This window comes from Theobroma cacao, chromosome 6 (genome assembly GCF_000208745.1).
Source record: "Theobroma cacao cultivar B97-61/B2 chromosome 6, Criollo_cocoa_genome_V2, whole genome shotgun sequence".
In the NCBI taxonomy this organism is placed as follows: domain Eukaryota; kingdom Viridiplantae; phylum Streptophyta; class Magnoliopsida; order Malvales; family Malvaceae; genus Theobroma; species Theobroma cacao.
In genome coordinates, this window is record NC_030855.1 from 24,556,507 (window position 1) to 24,573,858 (window position 17,352).

Genomic DNA, 17,352 nt, shown 5'->3' on the forward strand with positions numbered 1-17,352 from the left:
CTAGATTTAAAAGCTTTGAGGTTCCCAAGCTTTTTGAGTCCTCCAAACAATAACAACTGGGTAAAATCTTGGATATTCGATTTCAGCTTTTAATTTAAGGTTTTCTGGTGGCTGGTCATGTGACAAAGTCTAATCCAATGTTTTTAATGATTTTGAAAACTGCGTGGCTACTCTTGTTCGACCTGAAATCTTACTCTTCTGACCAACCTGATGGTTATTTAGTTAAATGTTGTTGTCAGGTATAGACTGGTAAACCGGGAGTGGAAGCAGTGGATATCTTCACACCTAAGTTCTACTCCTATAGCTGGAAATCCTTTTATGTCTGTTCGAAATGCAGCAGGTGATTGTTTGTGGCCTAGCTGGTGTCTATTTCCTGTGGCAAGAAAGCAAGTTACTATAAGATATGGATGAATAAATCTTTTCCTCCAAAGTTCGAATTCGAACGAGGTGGGGAAAGAAAATTTGTGGTTCAGGTTGAGAAGAGAAAAAGATTCATGTTGCCATTGAGCCCGTGAAGATCAGCTTGTCATGCCTTTTGATCCTCGGCATGGTGGTGGACCTGTAATATTGCATTTTTGCTACAGCAAATGTGGACAAGGTTAAACTTTCTTCCATCCGGTGGCTGAGAAACCTATTGTTTTGTTTTTTTCCTTCCCACTTGAGCATGAAACTGAGTGATTAAAAAACAAAAAGCATCTCTTTATTAAAGATGTGAAATGCAAGAGACATTTTACCCCTCCACCAATTCACTCATGAAAACAACACAAGGGGGGCCCCGAAGGACATCAGGGCAAGATTCTGAAGATAATTTTTACTAGACATAAGATTCATTTGCACTGCAACTCTATCCAATAAAGATATTAAGAATTTAATGCATGGCACATGTGGGAAGTCATGCTTTTTCTAGATCAAAACTTGATGACCATGGTTTCTGCATATCACCAATTTTTCCATGCATGGGTAGTTGGTTAGCTGAGTTGTGTAAAACAGGGCATCTGTTAATGGCAAGCTGCATACACCAGAAAATAATTCCAACTAGAGAATTTGTTCTGTTTTTCTTTAACAATTTAAAATATTTACCTGGTAACCACAAGCTAGGTTTACACCAATAAAATCATTAAGCAATAATCTTCTAATTAGCAAATTAGTTTTAGATTGGGCCAACGCAGCCTGCTAGAGAAAAAATTTTGAAGAGTCCAACCAACTAGCCTATATTGATGTTTTCAGATTGGACTCTTTAGCTAGGCAACAAGCCCAGAATAATCTGACCCTGGCCCTCCTTCTTCTTCTTCTTTTATTGTTATTTTTTTCCTTTAGGTGTGAGAGTCGGAGAGTTCTGAGTTCCAAGGGTCTGTCTGATAAGCCGTTTCAAGTAAAAATATCTTCCAGTTTCAATTCGCCAAAATAGTATGGACAATGATGCCTCCTGTCCTGTTTGTTTCCTCGTTTGTCCATTTCTTGTTCTGTCTTTCCTTTTTGTCTTTTGCTAACTTATATTTGTCCATAAAGATGTAGAAGAAACTGGAATTCTAAGCCAACTCAACCCTATTTTAGCATTTAAAAAATTACTAAAAACCAATGGGAACAGTATCATAGTCAACCCCTTGGCATCAATTTTATCACCTATAAGAACACCGGCTCTTTGATTTTGCTAGCCAAAAGTTTTAAAATCTCATATCAGGGAAAAGAAATCACTACAATGGAAACAATAATTGAGAAAGGAAAGCTGCATTGTCATTTTTTTTTCCAACAATTAATCACAGAGTAATTGGCTGGTAAACAATGGCCTAGAACAAGGAGAACACTTGCACTTTTTTTTCCTCTGAATGCAATCAAAAGGATTACATTTCGTTAATTAAAGCTTCTACCAACAATTTTCTGGAGCTCTTCATTAAGGCAGGACTCAACCTGAACATTAGAGTACAAAATTCCATCTCATCCAAAGCACCATCTCCATTCAAATCGCCTTCTCTCAACATGCAAACCAGTTCCTCATCGGTCATGTCTTGCAATCCAAGCAAAGCCAAGTTCCTCTTCAAGCTCTCGAAAGTGATCATCCCTTTGTCTCCATCCATCAACAACCGAAACCCATTGATCAGCTCCTTCATGAACCCTTCAGCACCTAGTTTCTCCACCATAGCAGGGAAGAAATCCTCGAACACAATCGCATTTTGTGCTGCCATTTTGAGGAATGAAGGCAACCACCACGTCAACAAGCCTTAGCCCTAGAGGAAATTCAGATGGAATGTGGGAATAGAGAAAAAAGGGCGACTAGATACATGGGGTATTTATAGTCTATTCATAAATGCGTATAATAAAGGGTATAAAATGTCTTAGGAGGAAAGGAAATAGAAATGTTGGAGGAAGGATTGTCGATGACAACCAATGTACAGGTAAGAGGAAGTTGTTTGGGAAGGTTGTTGCAGCCGGCATTTTGCTGGGTATAAATTTCGAGGCAGGTTTCGTTTTGTGAAAACTTCCTCCTTCCTCGAAGTTGCATGGGGGAGGTACCAGTTGGTGCCGCAGGCTTTTTTTCCAAGCTATGAGAATAAAAAACTTTTGGTTTTACACTAGCAAAGGCAATTGCTGGAACACACCTACACTATGGCTAAAATTAATAGTTTGTCTAGTTTTGACCCACCAGCAATTTGAGTCCAAAATGGCACTTTGCACAATGTTGCTAGGTATATATATATATACTATCAACTTTGGGTTTTGAATCTGATTGGATAAGTTGGATGAGTCGCTTTCCTCCAGTTCATCCTAACTGATACTGCTACATGGAAAGCACTACTGCTAAATATATGTACTATGTGAATACAATAGTTGGAAAATATCTGTACAAGATGTTCTTTACATCTTACATCTTGCTTGTGATTATTTAAACTTCGGGAGAATTTTCTCTTTGCAGGCTTATGGTCTTTGCAATGAAACCTTCAGAGATAATTTATGTTTTTGTATTGGGATATTGTTGAAGTGAGAAATTGTTGTGTTCAGGGTTTCAGGTAATTTCTTTGTATTATTCATCTGTACATTGACCATGAAATTAATGAGGGTCAGAAATGAGCCTTGATGCTTTGTTAATCCGGTTAACAATGAGAAACTTCTTGTGAGAGTTCCATTTTCCTATTATGAACTGTCAGTCCAGAGAGTGTTTGTCTCTTCTAGTTTCTGAAGGATGGTGGTAATTGACCAAAAATGGAAAGGAAATAAAGGCAAATGCACCGGTGGAATCTGACAACTACGGTTTTTATCAACTCATGAAAGGGTGCTTTTTTGCATTTGTACTGTTGGGTTAAATACTGTCAGTAAATTTCAATTCAGAGTCTACTTGACTTCCATGGGGCAAAGTTTAAATCCTAAAATCGACCCTGACACCCTTCTTCATCATTTGATTGCTATGAGATCTTCCTCTGTGATATGTTAATTGGGGTGCCAGAAACTTGTAATTAAGTGATAGCTCTGGAATCCTAGATATCTTTGTTCCATTGTTCAGACCAAAGAAAACAACATTTTCTTTGGCCAGAGGCAGGGGAGGTGGGCAGAGAGTGATAAATGGCAGTTTCCAACTCTGTAAAGGCTGGTTGCTTTGGAGTCGGAAAGTTCTCAATCTTGCTGCTAAGCATTGAAACAATGTAGACATGTTTGGTCTATCTTTTACAAAAATCTTGAACGCACAGCAGTCCAACATGTATGCATCTCAAAATTTCCCCATGGAAGCATGAATCAAAGATCGTTGGATCGATTAGCATCTTGTCCTCATTCCATGATCTCCAGGCCTGAAAAGTGCAAATATATTAGTTGTGAGACAATGAACTATATATGGAGGCTTGCTTGATTGAATCACTAAATCAGTTAGACTTAAATGTTCCAAAAGGCTAGAAGAATGCTCATCATCAAGAAAACTTGTGTTTCTTCTTCCACCAGCAATGTCTAAGGCTAACACCCCGAAGCTAAGTACATCAGATCATATTTCAGAAACTTGCCCTCTCTTTGCATATTCGAAAGACATGTAACCACTGCATTGAATAAATAAAAACAATCCTTTTAGCTCAAACAGTGTAATAACATGCTTGACTGTAACAAGTAATTAGCGGTTTACTATGTTCCAACAACTCTTTCTAGTGTTGGCGTGATCTTCATTGTTTTTCAAAATAAATTTGAATTTTTTTTTTAAATGATGACTTTCATTGATCAAGACAGAGAATCTTTATAATTTATAAAAGATTTTAACTTAAAATAGAGGTCAAATACCAACTTGACTTATAAAAAATAATTTAAGTTAAAATTTAAAATTTACTCGTCTTTAAAATTTTATGTATAATTCATAATCAAGATTCTCTTTGAAAATAAATGATAATTTTAATTATTCCTTCTCATTATTTTTAAATTAAGAACCTATTCAATTTGTGGAACTAAGTGAAATTGACATTGAAAAGAAAAAGGAATCAGAATTTGAGTAGTGTTAGATGTGCAAATAATTCCACAAATTTGAGTACGATGGCATGGTAACTCGTGACAGATGCTGAATTGACAACCTGATAGTTAGTTTGTGACATAACATGCACGAACCAAATTATAACATTATCAGGATTTAGAGGTACTGCATTGCAACCTGCCCAATGTCTGGATGGTTGATGATGCTTTCTCCGTTTTCAATCATTGCAGGCTTCACGTATAATGCCAAATAATTACCCTATTTTACTGTTAATACGATCACCAACATCAAAGTAATTATATTGGCAGCATCATTTGTCAATCCTTTTGATCTAGCGATACTGTTCAAGGTCAACCTTTCTTTAGCAGTAAGCAATGAACGTTAATCAGGAACGTGATTCGGAAACTGCAAATAGGTTTTCAATTCAATTAGTTGCCCAGGAACTAGAAATGTCAGAGTTACAACAAAGGTTTGGACTGATTCATCATCCGCGCCTGTCCGGACATGGTCATTGGATTGTGTTGGTGTTTGTCTCCATTTGCTGTCGTTTGTGAACATGGCAGAATGACAACAAGAATTCTTAATGATTCTGGGTTTCTACTTGTAGTAAGGCTATTCTAAGCAGGGAAACAGACATGACAAAAAAGTTCTGCAGACAATTAGATTAACTAAGCAGAAAACTTTGCTTTTCGCTTCAAATGAGTTGAGGAAAAAGAAACATAACGATTGATTGAAAACAAAATGATTGGAATTGGGTTTGTCCGGCCTGGTACATGGAAAAAAGTTGGAGGTAGTGAACCAAGGCTGGGCAATGTTGGCCCAACGTCTTAATTTCCCATAGGAGAAAAGAAAGTGTACCAGGAGACTAGGACTCTAGACCAAAGTTACAAAAGTCTGCTTCTAATTGGCAAATGATTGAACAAAGAAAGTGATGAACATTTTGTTGACAAACGATCTAGAAATTGACAATAGCTTCCACCAGCAATTTTCTTGAACTGTTCATCAACTCAGGACTCAACCTAAGCATGAGGGTGCAAAACTCCATCTCATTCAAAGCGCCATCCCCATCCAAATCACCTTCTCTCAACATGCAAACCGCCTCCTCGTCACTCATATCTTGCAAACCAAGCAATGCCGAGTTCCTCTTCAAGCTCTCGAAAGTGATCACCCCTTTGTCTCCATCCACAAGCAACTGAAACCCATTGCACAGCTCCTTCATGAAACCGTCAGCACCCAATTTCTCAACCATGGCGGGGAAAAAATCTTCGAACACCACACCATTTTGGGACGCCATTTTTTTGGTTCAAAACGTAAAAGAAAGCTATTAGGTTTTGTATGATTTTGGAAGTAGAGTCGGTACGAGGTATTTATATGTGATTTTGAAGAGAATAAAGCCAAGGGGAAAAAAAAGAGAAGAAATGTTCGAGGAAAGAGTGGTAATGAGAACAAAATAAAGGTGCAGATAAAGGAATGAAGTTGTGTGAGAAGGTTGTCACTGCCCCCGGTAGTTGCTGCCTTTGATTTGTGGCTTTTTGTGTCTCTGAAAATTGTCCTCCTTCCTCGAAGGTGCATGTGGGATGCCTGTAGGTACCACTAGCTTAATTTGGTCATACAAGTATTCTCCGGATAGAGACCCTGTCTTGCATTGGATGCCAATTTTACTAAAGTATTGTAACATCAAAAGTATCTTAAATTTATCAATTATCATTAAATTTTTATAACACGTGAACATCGATTCTCAAACAGACTTAATATAATCAATATTTGTAGTTTTATTATTACCAATTATCAAATTAATCTTCTAATTTAGTAAATTATTTTGATTATGAGATTGATGTAACTTGATTTTCTAGTTTTGTGAGCATTGCTGGCATTAGATTTATAGTAGCTTTCTCTTTCATTGAGATTAGTTATGTTGATCAAACAGTAATGAATTTGTTTGCCAAATAAAGATATCCAATGACACCCTTGGACAGGACAGGTCTGGGTCCTATATGGGGGTCGTCTTTTTCCGGCCAGATGCCAAGACGCACCCCAAAGACAGCACTGCCCTTTCACGGCGCCCCTTTGACACCTTCGTGGTTTGCTGCCCCACATGAAGTTTCAAATCTATCCACTGCCCCCACATGAAGTTTCAAACCCATCCACGACAAATCAGACCATACAAAAATCAACCGAAATTATACATATTATTATTTATAAATTGTTTAAAATTATTGTAATGAATACCTTAAAACTGATATTTGTATTATCTGATTCTATTATATGAAAGTAAGATATTTTATAATCGAATTTAGATAATAAAATTATTATTCATTACATATTTAAACAGTATTTTTAAAGTATTCATTACTCAAATTTAATTATAAATAATAATATTTAATATTAAATTATATATTATTTATAAATTCTTTAAAATTATTGTAATGCTTATTAATATTCTTAATTAATTTAAATATGATTTTAAATTTTAATTTTTTATGAATTAAATTTAATTTTTTTAATAATATAAATAAAAATTAATTTTAATAGGTATATTTAACAGGTTCAAATATTTAACAGATAGTATTTAAGATATTCAAGTAACAATTTTAAAATTTAATCTGATATTTTTTACATTCAAATATTTTATCAAATAATAAAATTCAAATTAAAATATATAAATACAGTGTCATGTTTTCAAAAGTATATTTTGGTATTGGCCGTAACGTTTGTTTTGGATGGGTTGGACAGTACGGTTTGGCCCATTCTCTAACATAGTCGTAGCCTGATGATTAACGAGGCGTGTGGGCTACCAAATTGGACTAACGTCTAACGTTATATCGCCTTCTCTGTATGGTTTTCTTGGGCTTCAAGAACACAATAATATAGGTCATAGTACCATTTTTTTAATATTAATTTTTATTATATTGCTTTATATGTGTATGATTTGATATATAAATATCATAATTTTTATTTTAAAATACTATTTTAACAAAAAATAATAAGTGAGAAATAACTAATATAATAAACAATTTTAAATGAAAAACACTTTATGTATTAGCATATGAAGTTATTAAACTACATATACTTTCCTTCGATTCAATAAATGACTCTTTCATTCTAGCTATAATATCTAAAAAAATCCTTAAATTATTTTTAAAAAATTAAATAAATCTTTATTTTTCTATTACGTTTAATAAAGTTCCTATACTTTTATTTTAAGTCAAATAAGTCTTTACAACTAATTATTGACTTAATCAAAATATCATTTGTCATGTTATATCACGTGACGTTAATATGACATGTTGACATGTTATAATAAATGATGACATAATATGCTGATTAGACTTGGCAATTCATGTTTTCGTGTCGTAAACGTGTCAGACACGATTAGATACGAAACATATTAAGGCTAAACATGAACACGATGCGTTTAATATTTGTGTCTTAAATTTAAAACATGTACACGTATACGTTTAATAAACGTGTAACACGACACGATATGATTAACACGTTTATTAAACGTGTCAATATAAGATATAACATCATTAATAACATGATTAACACGTTTAACACGATTAAATAAAAATATTTACAATTAAATATAATTTTATTATTTAAATTTAAAATCTATAATTATAAAAATAATTATAACAAAACAAAAATAATAATAACACCAAATATAATACAATTTAATATAGATAACATATGTAAAATTCATTATCATATAATATGATAAAATACATCATTAACATCTAACTTTCAAATACTAATAATATAAAGAATCATTCATAAATTTCAATCGTAATAATTACATTATTACATTTATAAAATTAAAAAAACTTATTAAAATAATTATTTAAAATTATTTATATAAGGTTAAAATAATCTTTAATAATTAATTTTTAATAGATTAATAAACGTGTCATGTATACACATTTAAACACAATAACATGTTTAAACACAATAACACGATTAAGTAAACATGTTTGTTGTGTCTGACACGTAACACGTTAAGATTAACCCAAAATCTGTTTAATCGTGTTTTCTTGTGTCGTGTTCAAAATCTCCAGGTTTAATGCTGATGTGGTATGATGACATAATCATGTGATATTTTTTACTCTTCATACGAGTGTTATGCTAGCGTCATGTGAATCTAAAATGATAAATGGTATTTTGACTAATGATAATTAATCAACTATTATTTATACGAGTTTATTTAATTTAAAATAAAAATATAAATACTTAATTAAACTCAATAGAATAATAAATCTTATTTAAGATTTTTTGAATAATTCAAGAACTTCCTTTAAGTATTATGCTTCTATTCTATCTGTTTAGATGATACTATGTTCTCACAAGAGAATTGTTTGACCTAACTTGGAAATATATATATATATATATATAATTTTTTTTCTTTTGATGACATATATATTAATTTGTTATGTATATCTTCTTTAGCATGAGAGTTGTTGACACACCAATGTTTTAAGCCAATTAGCCCAGAAAAACAAAGCTAGCCGGATTTGCGCATCATGGTTGCATTCCTGACAATTACTAAGTCCAACTCCATAAAATTAAATAAGCCACCCAATGAAAATGGAAATTGACAATCACCCTTCGTTTTCGATTGGCTACAAGATTGTAAGAAGAAAGAATGAACTTTGTTATTGTCAGTTGACAATATTATTTTAACAACATTCGGCACTAGACAATCACTTGAAATGTTTGGAAATTGCTTACATGGAGAGTATGTATATATATAACGACTCAAGTTCAACCACTGAGATAATAATTTTTTGAGACTAAACCACTTTTACGTGTCCTTCAAAAGTTTAAATTCAAATTGCTAGTAGTAATGAATTTGGATTGTTATATAAGTTTTAACAATCACATTCACATCAGATATGTGATGTTGGATATCATAATCTCATCCACTCAAATCTTTAATGTCCTCATCAAGGACACACATCACATTTACAAAATCAAAATCTCATAAGAGGAATGTGAAAATTCAATCATTAGGCACAGAGCACTATCTTCATTGTTTGAAAGTTGCTTACATTCATATAATACAATACTAGTGATTAGGAGGTTCCTATACGTAACAACAAATGTTTTGCCGAAATCCAATAAATCCTTATGGGAATCATAAAATTAACAGGTTCTCTCCACATTATTTTGTTCCTCCTTTTCTTTCTATTATTTTTTCTCCTTTCCATCACCTCCAGGGCTCATGATGAAACCCTAACAATCTCTCCTGGCAAATCCTTGATACTTTTCATCGATCAATTATTGGAAATCCTTGGCTCAATACAAATGGAACAGATGGAAACACAAAAGGTATATATGGCAGCTGATGTACTTATAGAGCTGATCTGAAATTTTTGATGGAGTAGTGTTAGCAACATTATAGTGGCATGAAACTGTTGGACTTTGCCTCACCTGCCCTAGTTAGTGACTTTTTATATTACCCTGGATAGGTATTTATACTATTCAAAATGCGTTTCTAGACTGTAAGATATTAAATTCAAAACATTCATCTAGATTCATGAATACATCATTCATCTAAATTTATGAATTCATTTCAAATTTCAAGTTTAATACGGAACAATTGATACCTTATTTCAATTTACAGAGAAAAGACAACACATACAAGTAATTATCATAATTACGACAATTCTAGCAACAGTTATGGTTGTCATCTTGTTATTAGTTGGAAGGAGGAAAGAGGAGACATGTTCAGAAGTTTTGTCTCACAATGTGCTTGAGAAATGCCAAAGTATTGGTGTCAAATTTCAGGAGCTTCAACTATTAGATTTTGAGAAACTAGCAACTGCAACAAACAAGTTTCATACCGCCAATAAGCTTGGGAAGGGTGGTTTTGGTGTAGTATACAAGGTGATGGCTTTTACAAGAGATCCATTTCCGGCCCATCTCCTTTCCTGTTGAGCATTAACAAAGACAAGAACATATAGGCAGCCCATACTGTAGTTTTCTAAGTTGATTACAGCTCCTTCTTGGGAAAGTTCCAAGATGGGCAGGAAATAGCAGTGAAAAGTCTTTCAAGAGCATCTGGACAGGGGATAGAAGAATTCATCAACGAGGCAGTTGTGATTTCTCAACTTCAACACCGGAATCTAGTAAGGCTTCTTGCAGCTGCATTGATAAGGAAGAAAAGATGCTAGTCTATGAATACATGCCAAACAAGAGCTTGGATCTTTTTCTCTTTGGTTAGAGCATGTTCACAACTCTTTTTGTCATTTTAAATGTTACAATCCCATTGCATTGCATACTAATGTTATCCTTTTTTTTTTTAGATTCACAAAAATGAAAATCTCTTGATTGGAGAAAACCTTTCAATATAATAGAAGGAATTAGTCGTGGACTTCTGTATCTTCACAGGAATTTCAGATTACAAATTGTGTATAGAGATTTAAAAGCAAGCAATATTTTGTTAAATGAAGAGCTAAATCCAAAATTTTCAAAATTTGGATTAGCAAAGATTTTGTGCAGCAAGGAATGTCAAGCCAATACTAGGAGAGTTTGTGATACATAGTAAGCTATTATTTTTTTATCCAATTATAAGAATTTTGTTTATATCACTTTTTAAGTTAAAAAAATTATCTTGCATTTCGATGATGAAATACAGTAATTATACGTCACCCGAATATGCAAGGAAAGGACAATTTTCAAAAATATATGATGTTTTTAGTTTTAGGGTATTGACTTTGGAGATCGTCACTGGAAGAGGAAATTCAAGTTTTCTTGACGACGAGCATTCATTGAGCCTTCTGGGATACGTAAGTATAACAATCATTCTTACATGTGGAAATTGGATTAAAGTAATGGAAATTTCGAGATGCTTACATGTGGGACTGCTATGTGTGCAATACTTTGCGAAGGATCGGCCAACCATGTCGACAGGGACTTTGATGCTTAGTACGTAGTGAGATAGAAAACCTTCCTACAACCAAGCAATCGCCATTCATTGATGAGAAAATTGAAATGGATCAGTAGTCTCAGACAAGCCAAAAGAGTTGAATCATTGACAATTGATGAGGCAGTAAAACCAACGCCTTTTCTCATATCAAAAAGGAGTTTGACTATGGCAATGTGTGGTGGGTTCAAGTTTCGGGTGTTTCTTCACTCATTCTAAAGGGACTTTCATCTACTTCACATTGGAATGACTCAAGTTCCTTATCTTCAAAGGGGCTTCCTCTTCAACCTCCCCTTGATGCCAAAAGGGTGTTTCCTGCCTAGTGGTAGTCTTGTACATGTGTTTCATGCTTGGTGGTAGTCTTGTACAGGCAAAAGCTCAAGAGGAGGGAAGAAAGTCCAAGGTGTTAAAGTGCAGTGAAGTTCCTTTTTCTGTTTTTATACAGAACATATTATTAGATTATTATTATTATTTAAGAATTATAAATATAATAACATTTTTTTATTTAATTTACTTGTATTAAGATTTTAAGCTAGTTATATTTTATTTAAATTTTTTGTTAAATATTAGAAAACATGAAATAAAGTTTATTAGGATGTGGGTCTAAATAGAAACTTTACGCTTAGTTATGAGATTAAAGTTGAGAACCAATAAAAAATATTTTTTTAAGTAAAATTACTTATTTCTTTAGATTCTTTTTAAAAAGTAAAGGGTTTTTTTTTTTATATGATCTAACCAATTAAAATAAGATTTTGATTAATTTTTACATTAGTGAAGTTTTTCAATCTTGTCAAAATTGATGATTCACCTTAATAAAATTTTTAACTTCACCATGATTAATGTGTTTCACAAAATTTAAGTGTTTTCACAATGAGAGTGTCAGTTTTTCTCTTCTTTCTTTTTTGTATCAAATTGTTTGTCGGTTAGAGTAGGGGAGGAAGGTAGAGCAGTGAAAAGAAAGGGAAAAAGATGACGCATATCGAGTTGGGTTTCTCAATGGAGACATTCAAACACATACGAACGGGCAGGGAAAGGGGAAGAATGTAGGGGCAGAGGATTTCCATCCGTCAAAGGACAATCGAATAATAAAGAAAAAGACAAAAGAAATTTCACGACCGCATTCATTGCAAATCATATGTTCCCCAAATCAAACTGAACTGTTTCGGTCTTTTCAAGTCTAAGCATTCACAATTACAGTCAATGAAATCAAACCGCGTGCATAGTTCATTAGAGCTAGCAAAGAAAGAAAAAATAAAATTTCTGTGAACAAACCAAAACACTGTTGATGGCATTGGTTTGAGAACATTGTCGGAGCTTGCATGGAAGACAAGCAGTTTAGTTATGGAGGCAGTGGCACATTACCATTAGCTCTTCTCTTGCTATCTTGCTTTTGTTTGCAATTTGGTAGTGGAGTAGACAGTACTATCACATCGTCTAAATCCATCAAAGATCCTGAAGCTATTATCTCTGATCGTGGGGTTTTCCGATTGGGATTCTTCAGCCTTGCTAATTCCACCAACCGTTACGTGGGGATATGGTACAATCGCATTTCTGTACAAACTGTCATATGGGTAGCCAACAAAAATAAACCTCTAAGGGACTCTTCTGGAATCCTGACGATATTTGAGGATGGAAATCTTGTTCTTTTGAATGGAAAGAAACAAATTCTTTGGTCATCAAATGTCACAAATCCAATTTCGAATGCCAGCGCCCAGCTCCTTGATTCTGGAAACCTTGTCTTGCTAGGTAGCACCTCTCGAACAATCATGTGGGAGAGTTTCAATCATCGTTCTAATACATTAGTGCAAAACGCGAAATTACGTACAGATATAAGACCAGGTGAGAAACTGCGGATAACGTCATGGAAAAGCCCTTCTGATCCATCTGATGGTAACTTCTCTGCCGGTATAGATCCTCTCAACATTCCTGAAGCTTTCATTTGGAACAATAATCGGCCATATTGGAGAAGTGGTCCGTGGAATGGTCAGGTATTTATTGGAGTACCACAAATGTATTCTGTTTATCTTGATGGGTTCAGTCTCATAGATGACAAACAAGGGTCAATTTATATCACTTTTGCTTTTGCTAACCTGTCTTTATCGTATATTCTCTTGGATTCACAAGGAAATTTAGCATTACGAGCTTGGGATGATAAGCAAGGGGACTGGGTGACATTTTGGTCTCTTCCAGAGACCGAGTGTGATGTTTATGGCCAATGTGGGGCATTTGGAAGCTGTGATTCACTCAAACCATCAATTTGCAGTTGTCTAAGAGGGTTTGAACCCAAGATTATAGAGGAATGGAATAGAGGGAATTGGACTAGTGGATGTGTTAGAAGTAAACCATTACAGTGTGAAAGAGTGAACAACAGCAGTGAACTAGGCAAAGATGGGTTTTTAAAGCTGGGGATGATGAAAGTGCCAGATTTTGCACAGTGGTCACGGGCCGGCTCGGAATATGAATGCAAAGAGTTCTGCCTGAGAAATTGTTCCTGTATTGCCTATGCATATGATGCTGGTATCGGTTGTATGTCATGGAGTGGAAAATTAATTGACATACAGAAATTCCCCAGAGGGGGAAAAGATCTTTACATTCGCGTGGCACATTCAGAACTTGGTAAATTGTTCTATTTTCTTTGATTCATCTTTAACGATCTTATTGCTTCAATTATCTGCAATTTCTGTCGGTCTCTGATAAGTAAGTTCCAGTCCACACGCTCCCACCCCCCTCCAAAATAAAGAAGGTAGAATTTATATTCTGCTTTGGTAGATAATTCTAATTATCTAACAAAATTTTTGAATTTGCGGATAAAAGGACAGATACAAAAACAATTATCATCATAGCACTGACAGTAGGAACAAGCATTATACCCATCTGCGTATTTTTCTCATGGAAGCGGATGCCTAAACTCAGAGGTAACAATCCCTTTGTATTGTTAAAAAACAAAGAGAAAAAATGAATTTGAATAGGATACTATGTTGAGCCCTTTCATTGAAATTCTATCTGTTATTAAAAATCTATTATGGTGTCAGAGTAGTGAGCTCATAGATTACTTTTTTTGCTCAGTAGCTCATAGATCACTTACTACTGGTTTTATATCAGCAAGGAAAGAAAAAGGTGGGGAGCAGCTATGGTTCAGTAGAGGAAAGGCACGTCCAAATTTTGTGAGTGATAATGTTCATGGAGACAACATAAATCAAGCTAACCTCCAGGAGCTACCACTTTTCAATTTTGAGGAGCTAGCAACGGCAACAAACAACTTTCATCCTACAAACAAGCTAGGGCAGGGTGGTTTTGGTCCAGTTTACAGGGTAAAATATTGGTTTTCAGAAGGTTACTTATTAGTATATATGTTGCATTTCCTTGAACAGACTTTGCTTTTCAGGGAAAATTGCAAAATGGAAAGGAAATAGCAGTAAAGAGATTGTCAAGTGCCTCTGGACAGGGGTTAGAAGAATTAATGAATGAAGTGGTGGTGATCTCTAAACTCCAACATCGCAATCTTGTCATATTACTGGGCTGTTGTGCTGAAGAAGACGAGAAGATGCTGGTATACGAGTATATGACAAACAAAAGCTTGGATGCGTTTCTTTTTGGTTAGAGCAAACTCATGCCTTCCTATCTACGTCCCTTTTTATTGTTGCATTGACTTGTTTTATCAACATATACTGTGTTAACCAAATTCCTTGTTTCATTCCTTCTTTTGGTAACATATGGCATAGATCCAGTCCAACAAGAAATCTTAGATTGGAGAAAACGCTTCAACATTATTGAAGGAATTAGTCGAGGCCTTCTTTATCTTCATAGGGATTCTAGGTTACGAATTATTCATAGAGATCTAAAGGCTAGTAACATCTTATTGGATGAAGAGCTGAATCCAAATATTTCAGATTTTGGGATGGCTAGGATTTTTGGGGGCAATGAAAATCAAGCCAATACTACAAAGGTTGTTGGAACCTAGTAAGTGGACATATATATCTCAGACAAATAATGCTAAATTAATGTAGCTATATGTGCTAAGAAAATATGGTTGTTTTTGGATTTTGAAATGTAGTGGCTACATGCCTCCTGAGTATGCAATGGCAGGGCGATTTTCAGAAAAATCTGATGTATTCAGCTACGGAGTCCTGCTACTAGAGATTGTCAGTGGGAGAAAAAACACAAGCTTTTATGGTAATGAAGATTCTATTAGCCTCTTGGGATATGTAAGTTTACTTGATCATGGCCTCACATAAGATTTAATCTTCAATATCTGATGGTTCCATTGTCAAGCTAACACTCAGTAATTTTAATCAGGTATGGAAATTGTGGAATGAAGACAACATATTGGCTTTACTACATACAGGGCTGTATGATCCATGCTATCAGAGGGAAATTGTAAAATGCATACATGCGGGATTGCTGTGCGTGCAAGAATTTGCAGAAGACAGACCAACCATATCTACCGTTATTTCGATGCTTAATAGTGAGATTGTTGATCTTCCAGCTCCAAAACAGCCTGCTTACACCGGCCGACTGATTGCCTCAGGTGCAAGGTCCCCTCAAAATAATCTAAACCATTGCTCTATTAACAAGGTGACCCTCACCACTGTTGAAGGCCGATAAGAAGCTAGTTTTTGAGATAGTATATATGTATATGTATCTATATATTTATGCATGCTTTCTGGTAGGGAAAAAGTGTAGTAATCTTGGTGCATGATACCTGCATGGAGCATGGTAGACCCAAGAAAGAATGCTTTATATTGAAATTGTAGACCTTTTTCTTTTCTTGGGGTCTGAGATTGTGAACCTTCTTGCTCCAGTACAGAGCACTCTCAACCAATAATATGGCTGGTCCATTAACAACTTCAATTTCAGATTGTCTGACCAGGGTTTGCAATAAGGCTAGTTGATTCTTCCTTATCAAGTTCAAAGCCAGCAAAATATCTCTAAACTGTCAAACAGCCATAGATATTGTAAAGTTGGCCCTTTGGTGTAATATTTAGATCAAAACTCGAAAGTGGGAAAAGAAACTTTAGGTATTAAAATAATTAAAAATTAGCCAAGGGAATATAATCATGTGTTGAATTATCATTTGACTGTTAATTATTCAAAATGGTGTAAATAGATTTTTTGCAGAATATCAACTCAGATGGTCCAGAAAAGTTGCAGCCACCAGCACTAATGATCATATACCTTTAACTTTACCTCCATGTGTAACAGGGATGGAAATTAATGATCATGGGAACAGGCAATAGGTCAGCATCCAAATCCTGCATGATTAAATAAATGAACATGAATTTAGACCTTAATTTAATTTAAAAATTCCAAATCCATTTTTCTTTGCTACAGATTCCAATTAGGATCAATGCTGAGTTTGCAATCCAGATTAGCTTTTAAGTATCAAAAAGCAATGCCAAACTGACCCTGAATCCATAAAAAAATCCTGGACCTATGTATAGTCAGTCTAGTGGCGGGGTTAGTTTTCTGCTTGGGGGTCTTCCGCCTTGCTAATTTTATCTTTATGGCAGCTGTATGTGGGGAAAAGGTAGGGAAATATGGGCATCCTGATTTCCTGCACAAATCTACCATATGGGTGGCCAACAGAAAGAAGCTACTGGAGGGCTTCTCTGGGATTTGTATGATGTTTGAGACTAGCAATCTTGTTTTGTAACGACGAGTCTCAGGAAGAGAATCTTCGGTCATCTAGATTCTAGAGAGTAGAAACCTTGTTTTGCAGGATAGTATCACTGCAGTGAGAATATGGGAGAGCTTGCTACAGCTTAATTTCCAATGCCTTACTGCCAACCACTAAGTATAATGTTGGACTCGGAAGACAACTGACAGCATATTTTCTTTTAAGAAATCTAGTTGCTTCTGCTTTCCCTACAAAAATTGCCAAAAATAAGCCAACTATGCCCGGCTAGCATGATACTCGTGTCAATGATAAGCAAAATCGTCAACCTTCCAGCCTTAGCAAAGATTCCTTGTATAAACATCAGAGAATCATCCA

At 34.8% G+C, this 17,352-nt stretch overlaps 3 protein-coding genes and 1 pseudogene across 3 annotated transcripts; 2 read left to right on the forward strand and 2 right to left on the reverse strand.

Moving 5' to 3' along the window:
- On the reverse strand, window positions 1,174-2,404 carry LOC18596991 (calcium-binding protein PBP1). The gene has a single exon (XM_018123290.1). The coding sequence runs from the start codon at window positions 2,181-2,183 to the stop codon at window positions 1,842-1,844; it is 342 nt and encodes a 113-aa protein (XP_017978779.1). The 5' UTR covers window positions 2,184-2,404; the 3' UTR covers window positions 1,174-1,841.
- Window positions 5,075-5,791, reverse strand: LOC18596992 (calcium-binding protein PBP1). Its single transcript, XM_007025798.2, has one exon. It carries the CDS (start codon window positions 5,730-5,732, stop codon window positions 5,394-5,396), a length of 339 nt encoding a protein of 112 aa, XP_007025860.1. The 5' UTR covers window positions 5,733-5,791; the 3' UTR covers window positions 5,075-5,393.
- Window positions 10,115-11,370, forward strand: LOC108662463 (annotated as a pseudogene).
- LOC18596993 (G-type lectin S-receptor-like serine/threonine-protein kinase At1g11300) lies at window positions 12,609-16,187 on the forward strand. Its single transcript, XM_018123208.1, has 7 exons — window positions 12,609-13,976; window positions 14,168-14,275; window positions 14,463-14,671; window positions 14,746-14,956; window positions 15,083-15,320; window positions 15,415-15,565; window positions 15,657-16,187. Exons 1-7 carry the CDS (start codon window positions 12,680-12,682, stop codon window positions 15,963-15,965), a joined length of 2,523 nt encoding a protein of 840 aa, XP_017978697.1. The 5' UTR covers window positions 12,609-12,679; the 3' UTR covers window positions 15,966-16,187.

What these genes read in the sequence shown, in the direction of transcription:
- LOC18596991 (XM_018123290.1), bottom strand. Translation starts at nt 2,183, where the DNA reads ATGGCAGCACAAAATGCGATTGTGTTCGAGGATTTCTTCCCTGCTATG.
- LOC18596992 (XM_007025798.2), bottom strand. Translation starts at nt 5,732, where the DNA reads ATGGCGTCCCAAAATGGTGTGGTGTTCGAAGATTTTTTCCCCGCCATG.
- LOC18596993 (XM_018123208.1), top strand. Translation starts at nt 12,680, where the DNA reads ATGGAAGACAAGCAGTTTAGTTATGGAGGCAGTGGCACATTACCATTA. An exon ending in CTTGGATGCGTTTCTTTTTG is followed by an intron (nt 14,957 to 15,082) that starts GTTAGAGCAAAC and finishes CATATGGCATAG; the next exon opens with ATCCAGTCCAACAAGAAATC. An exon ending in ACAAAGGTTGTTGGAACCTA is followed by an intron (nt 15,321 to 15,414) that starts GTAAGTGGACAT and finishes TTTGAAATGTAG; the next exon opens with TGGCTACATGCCTCCTGAGT.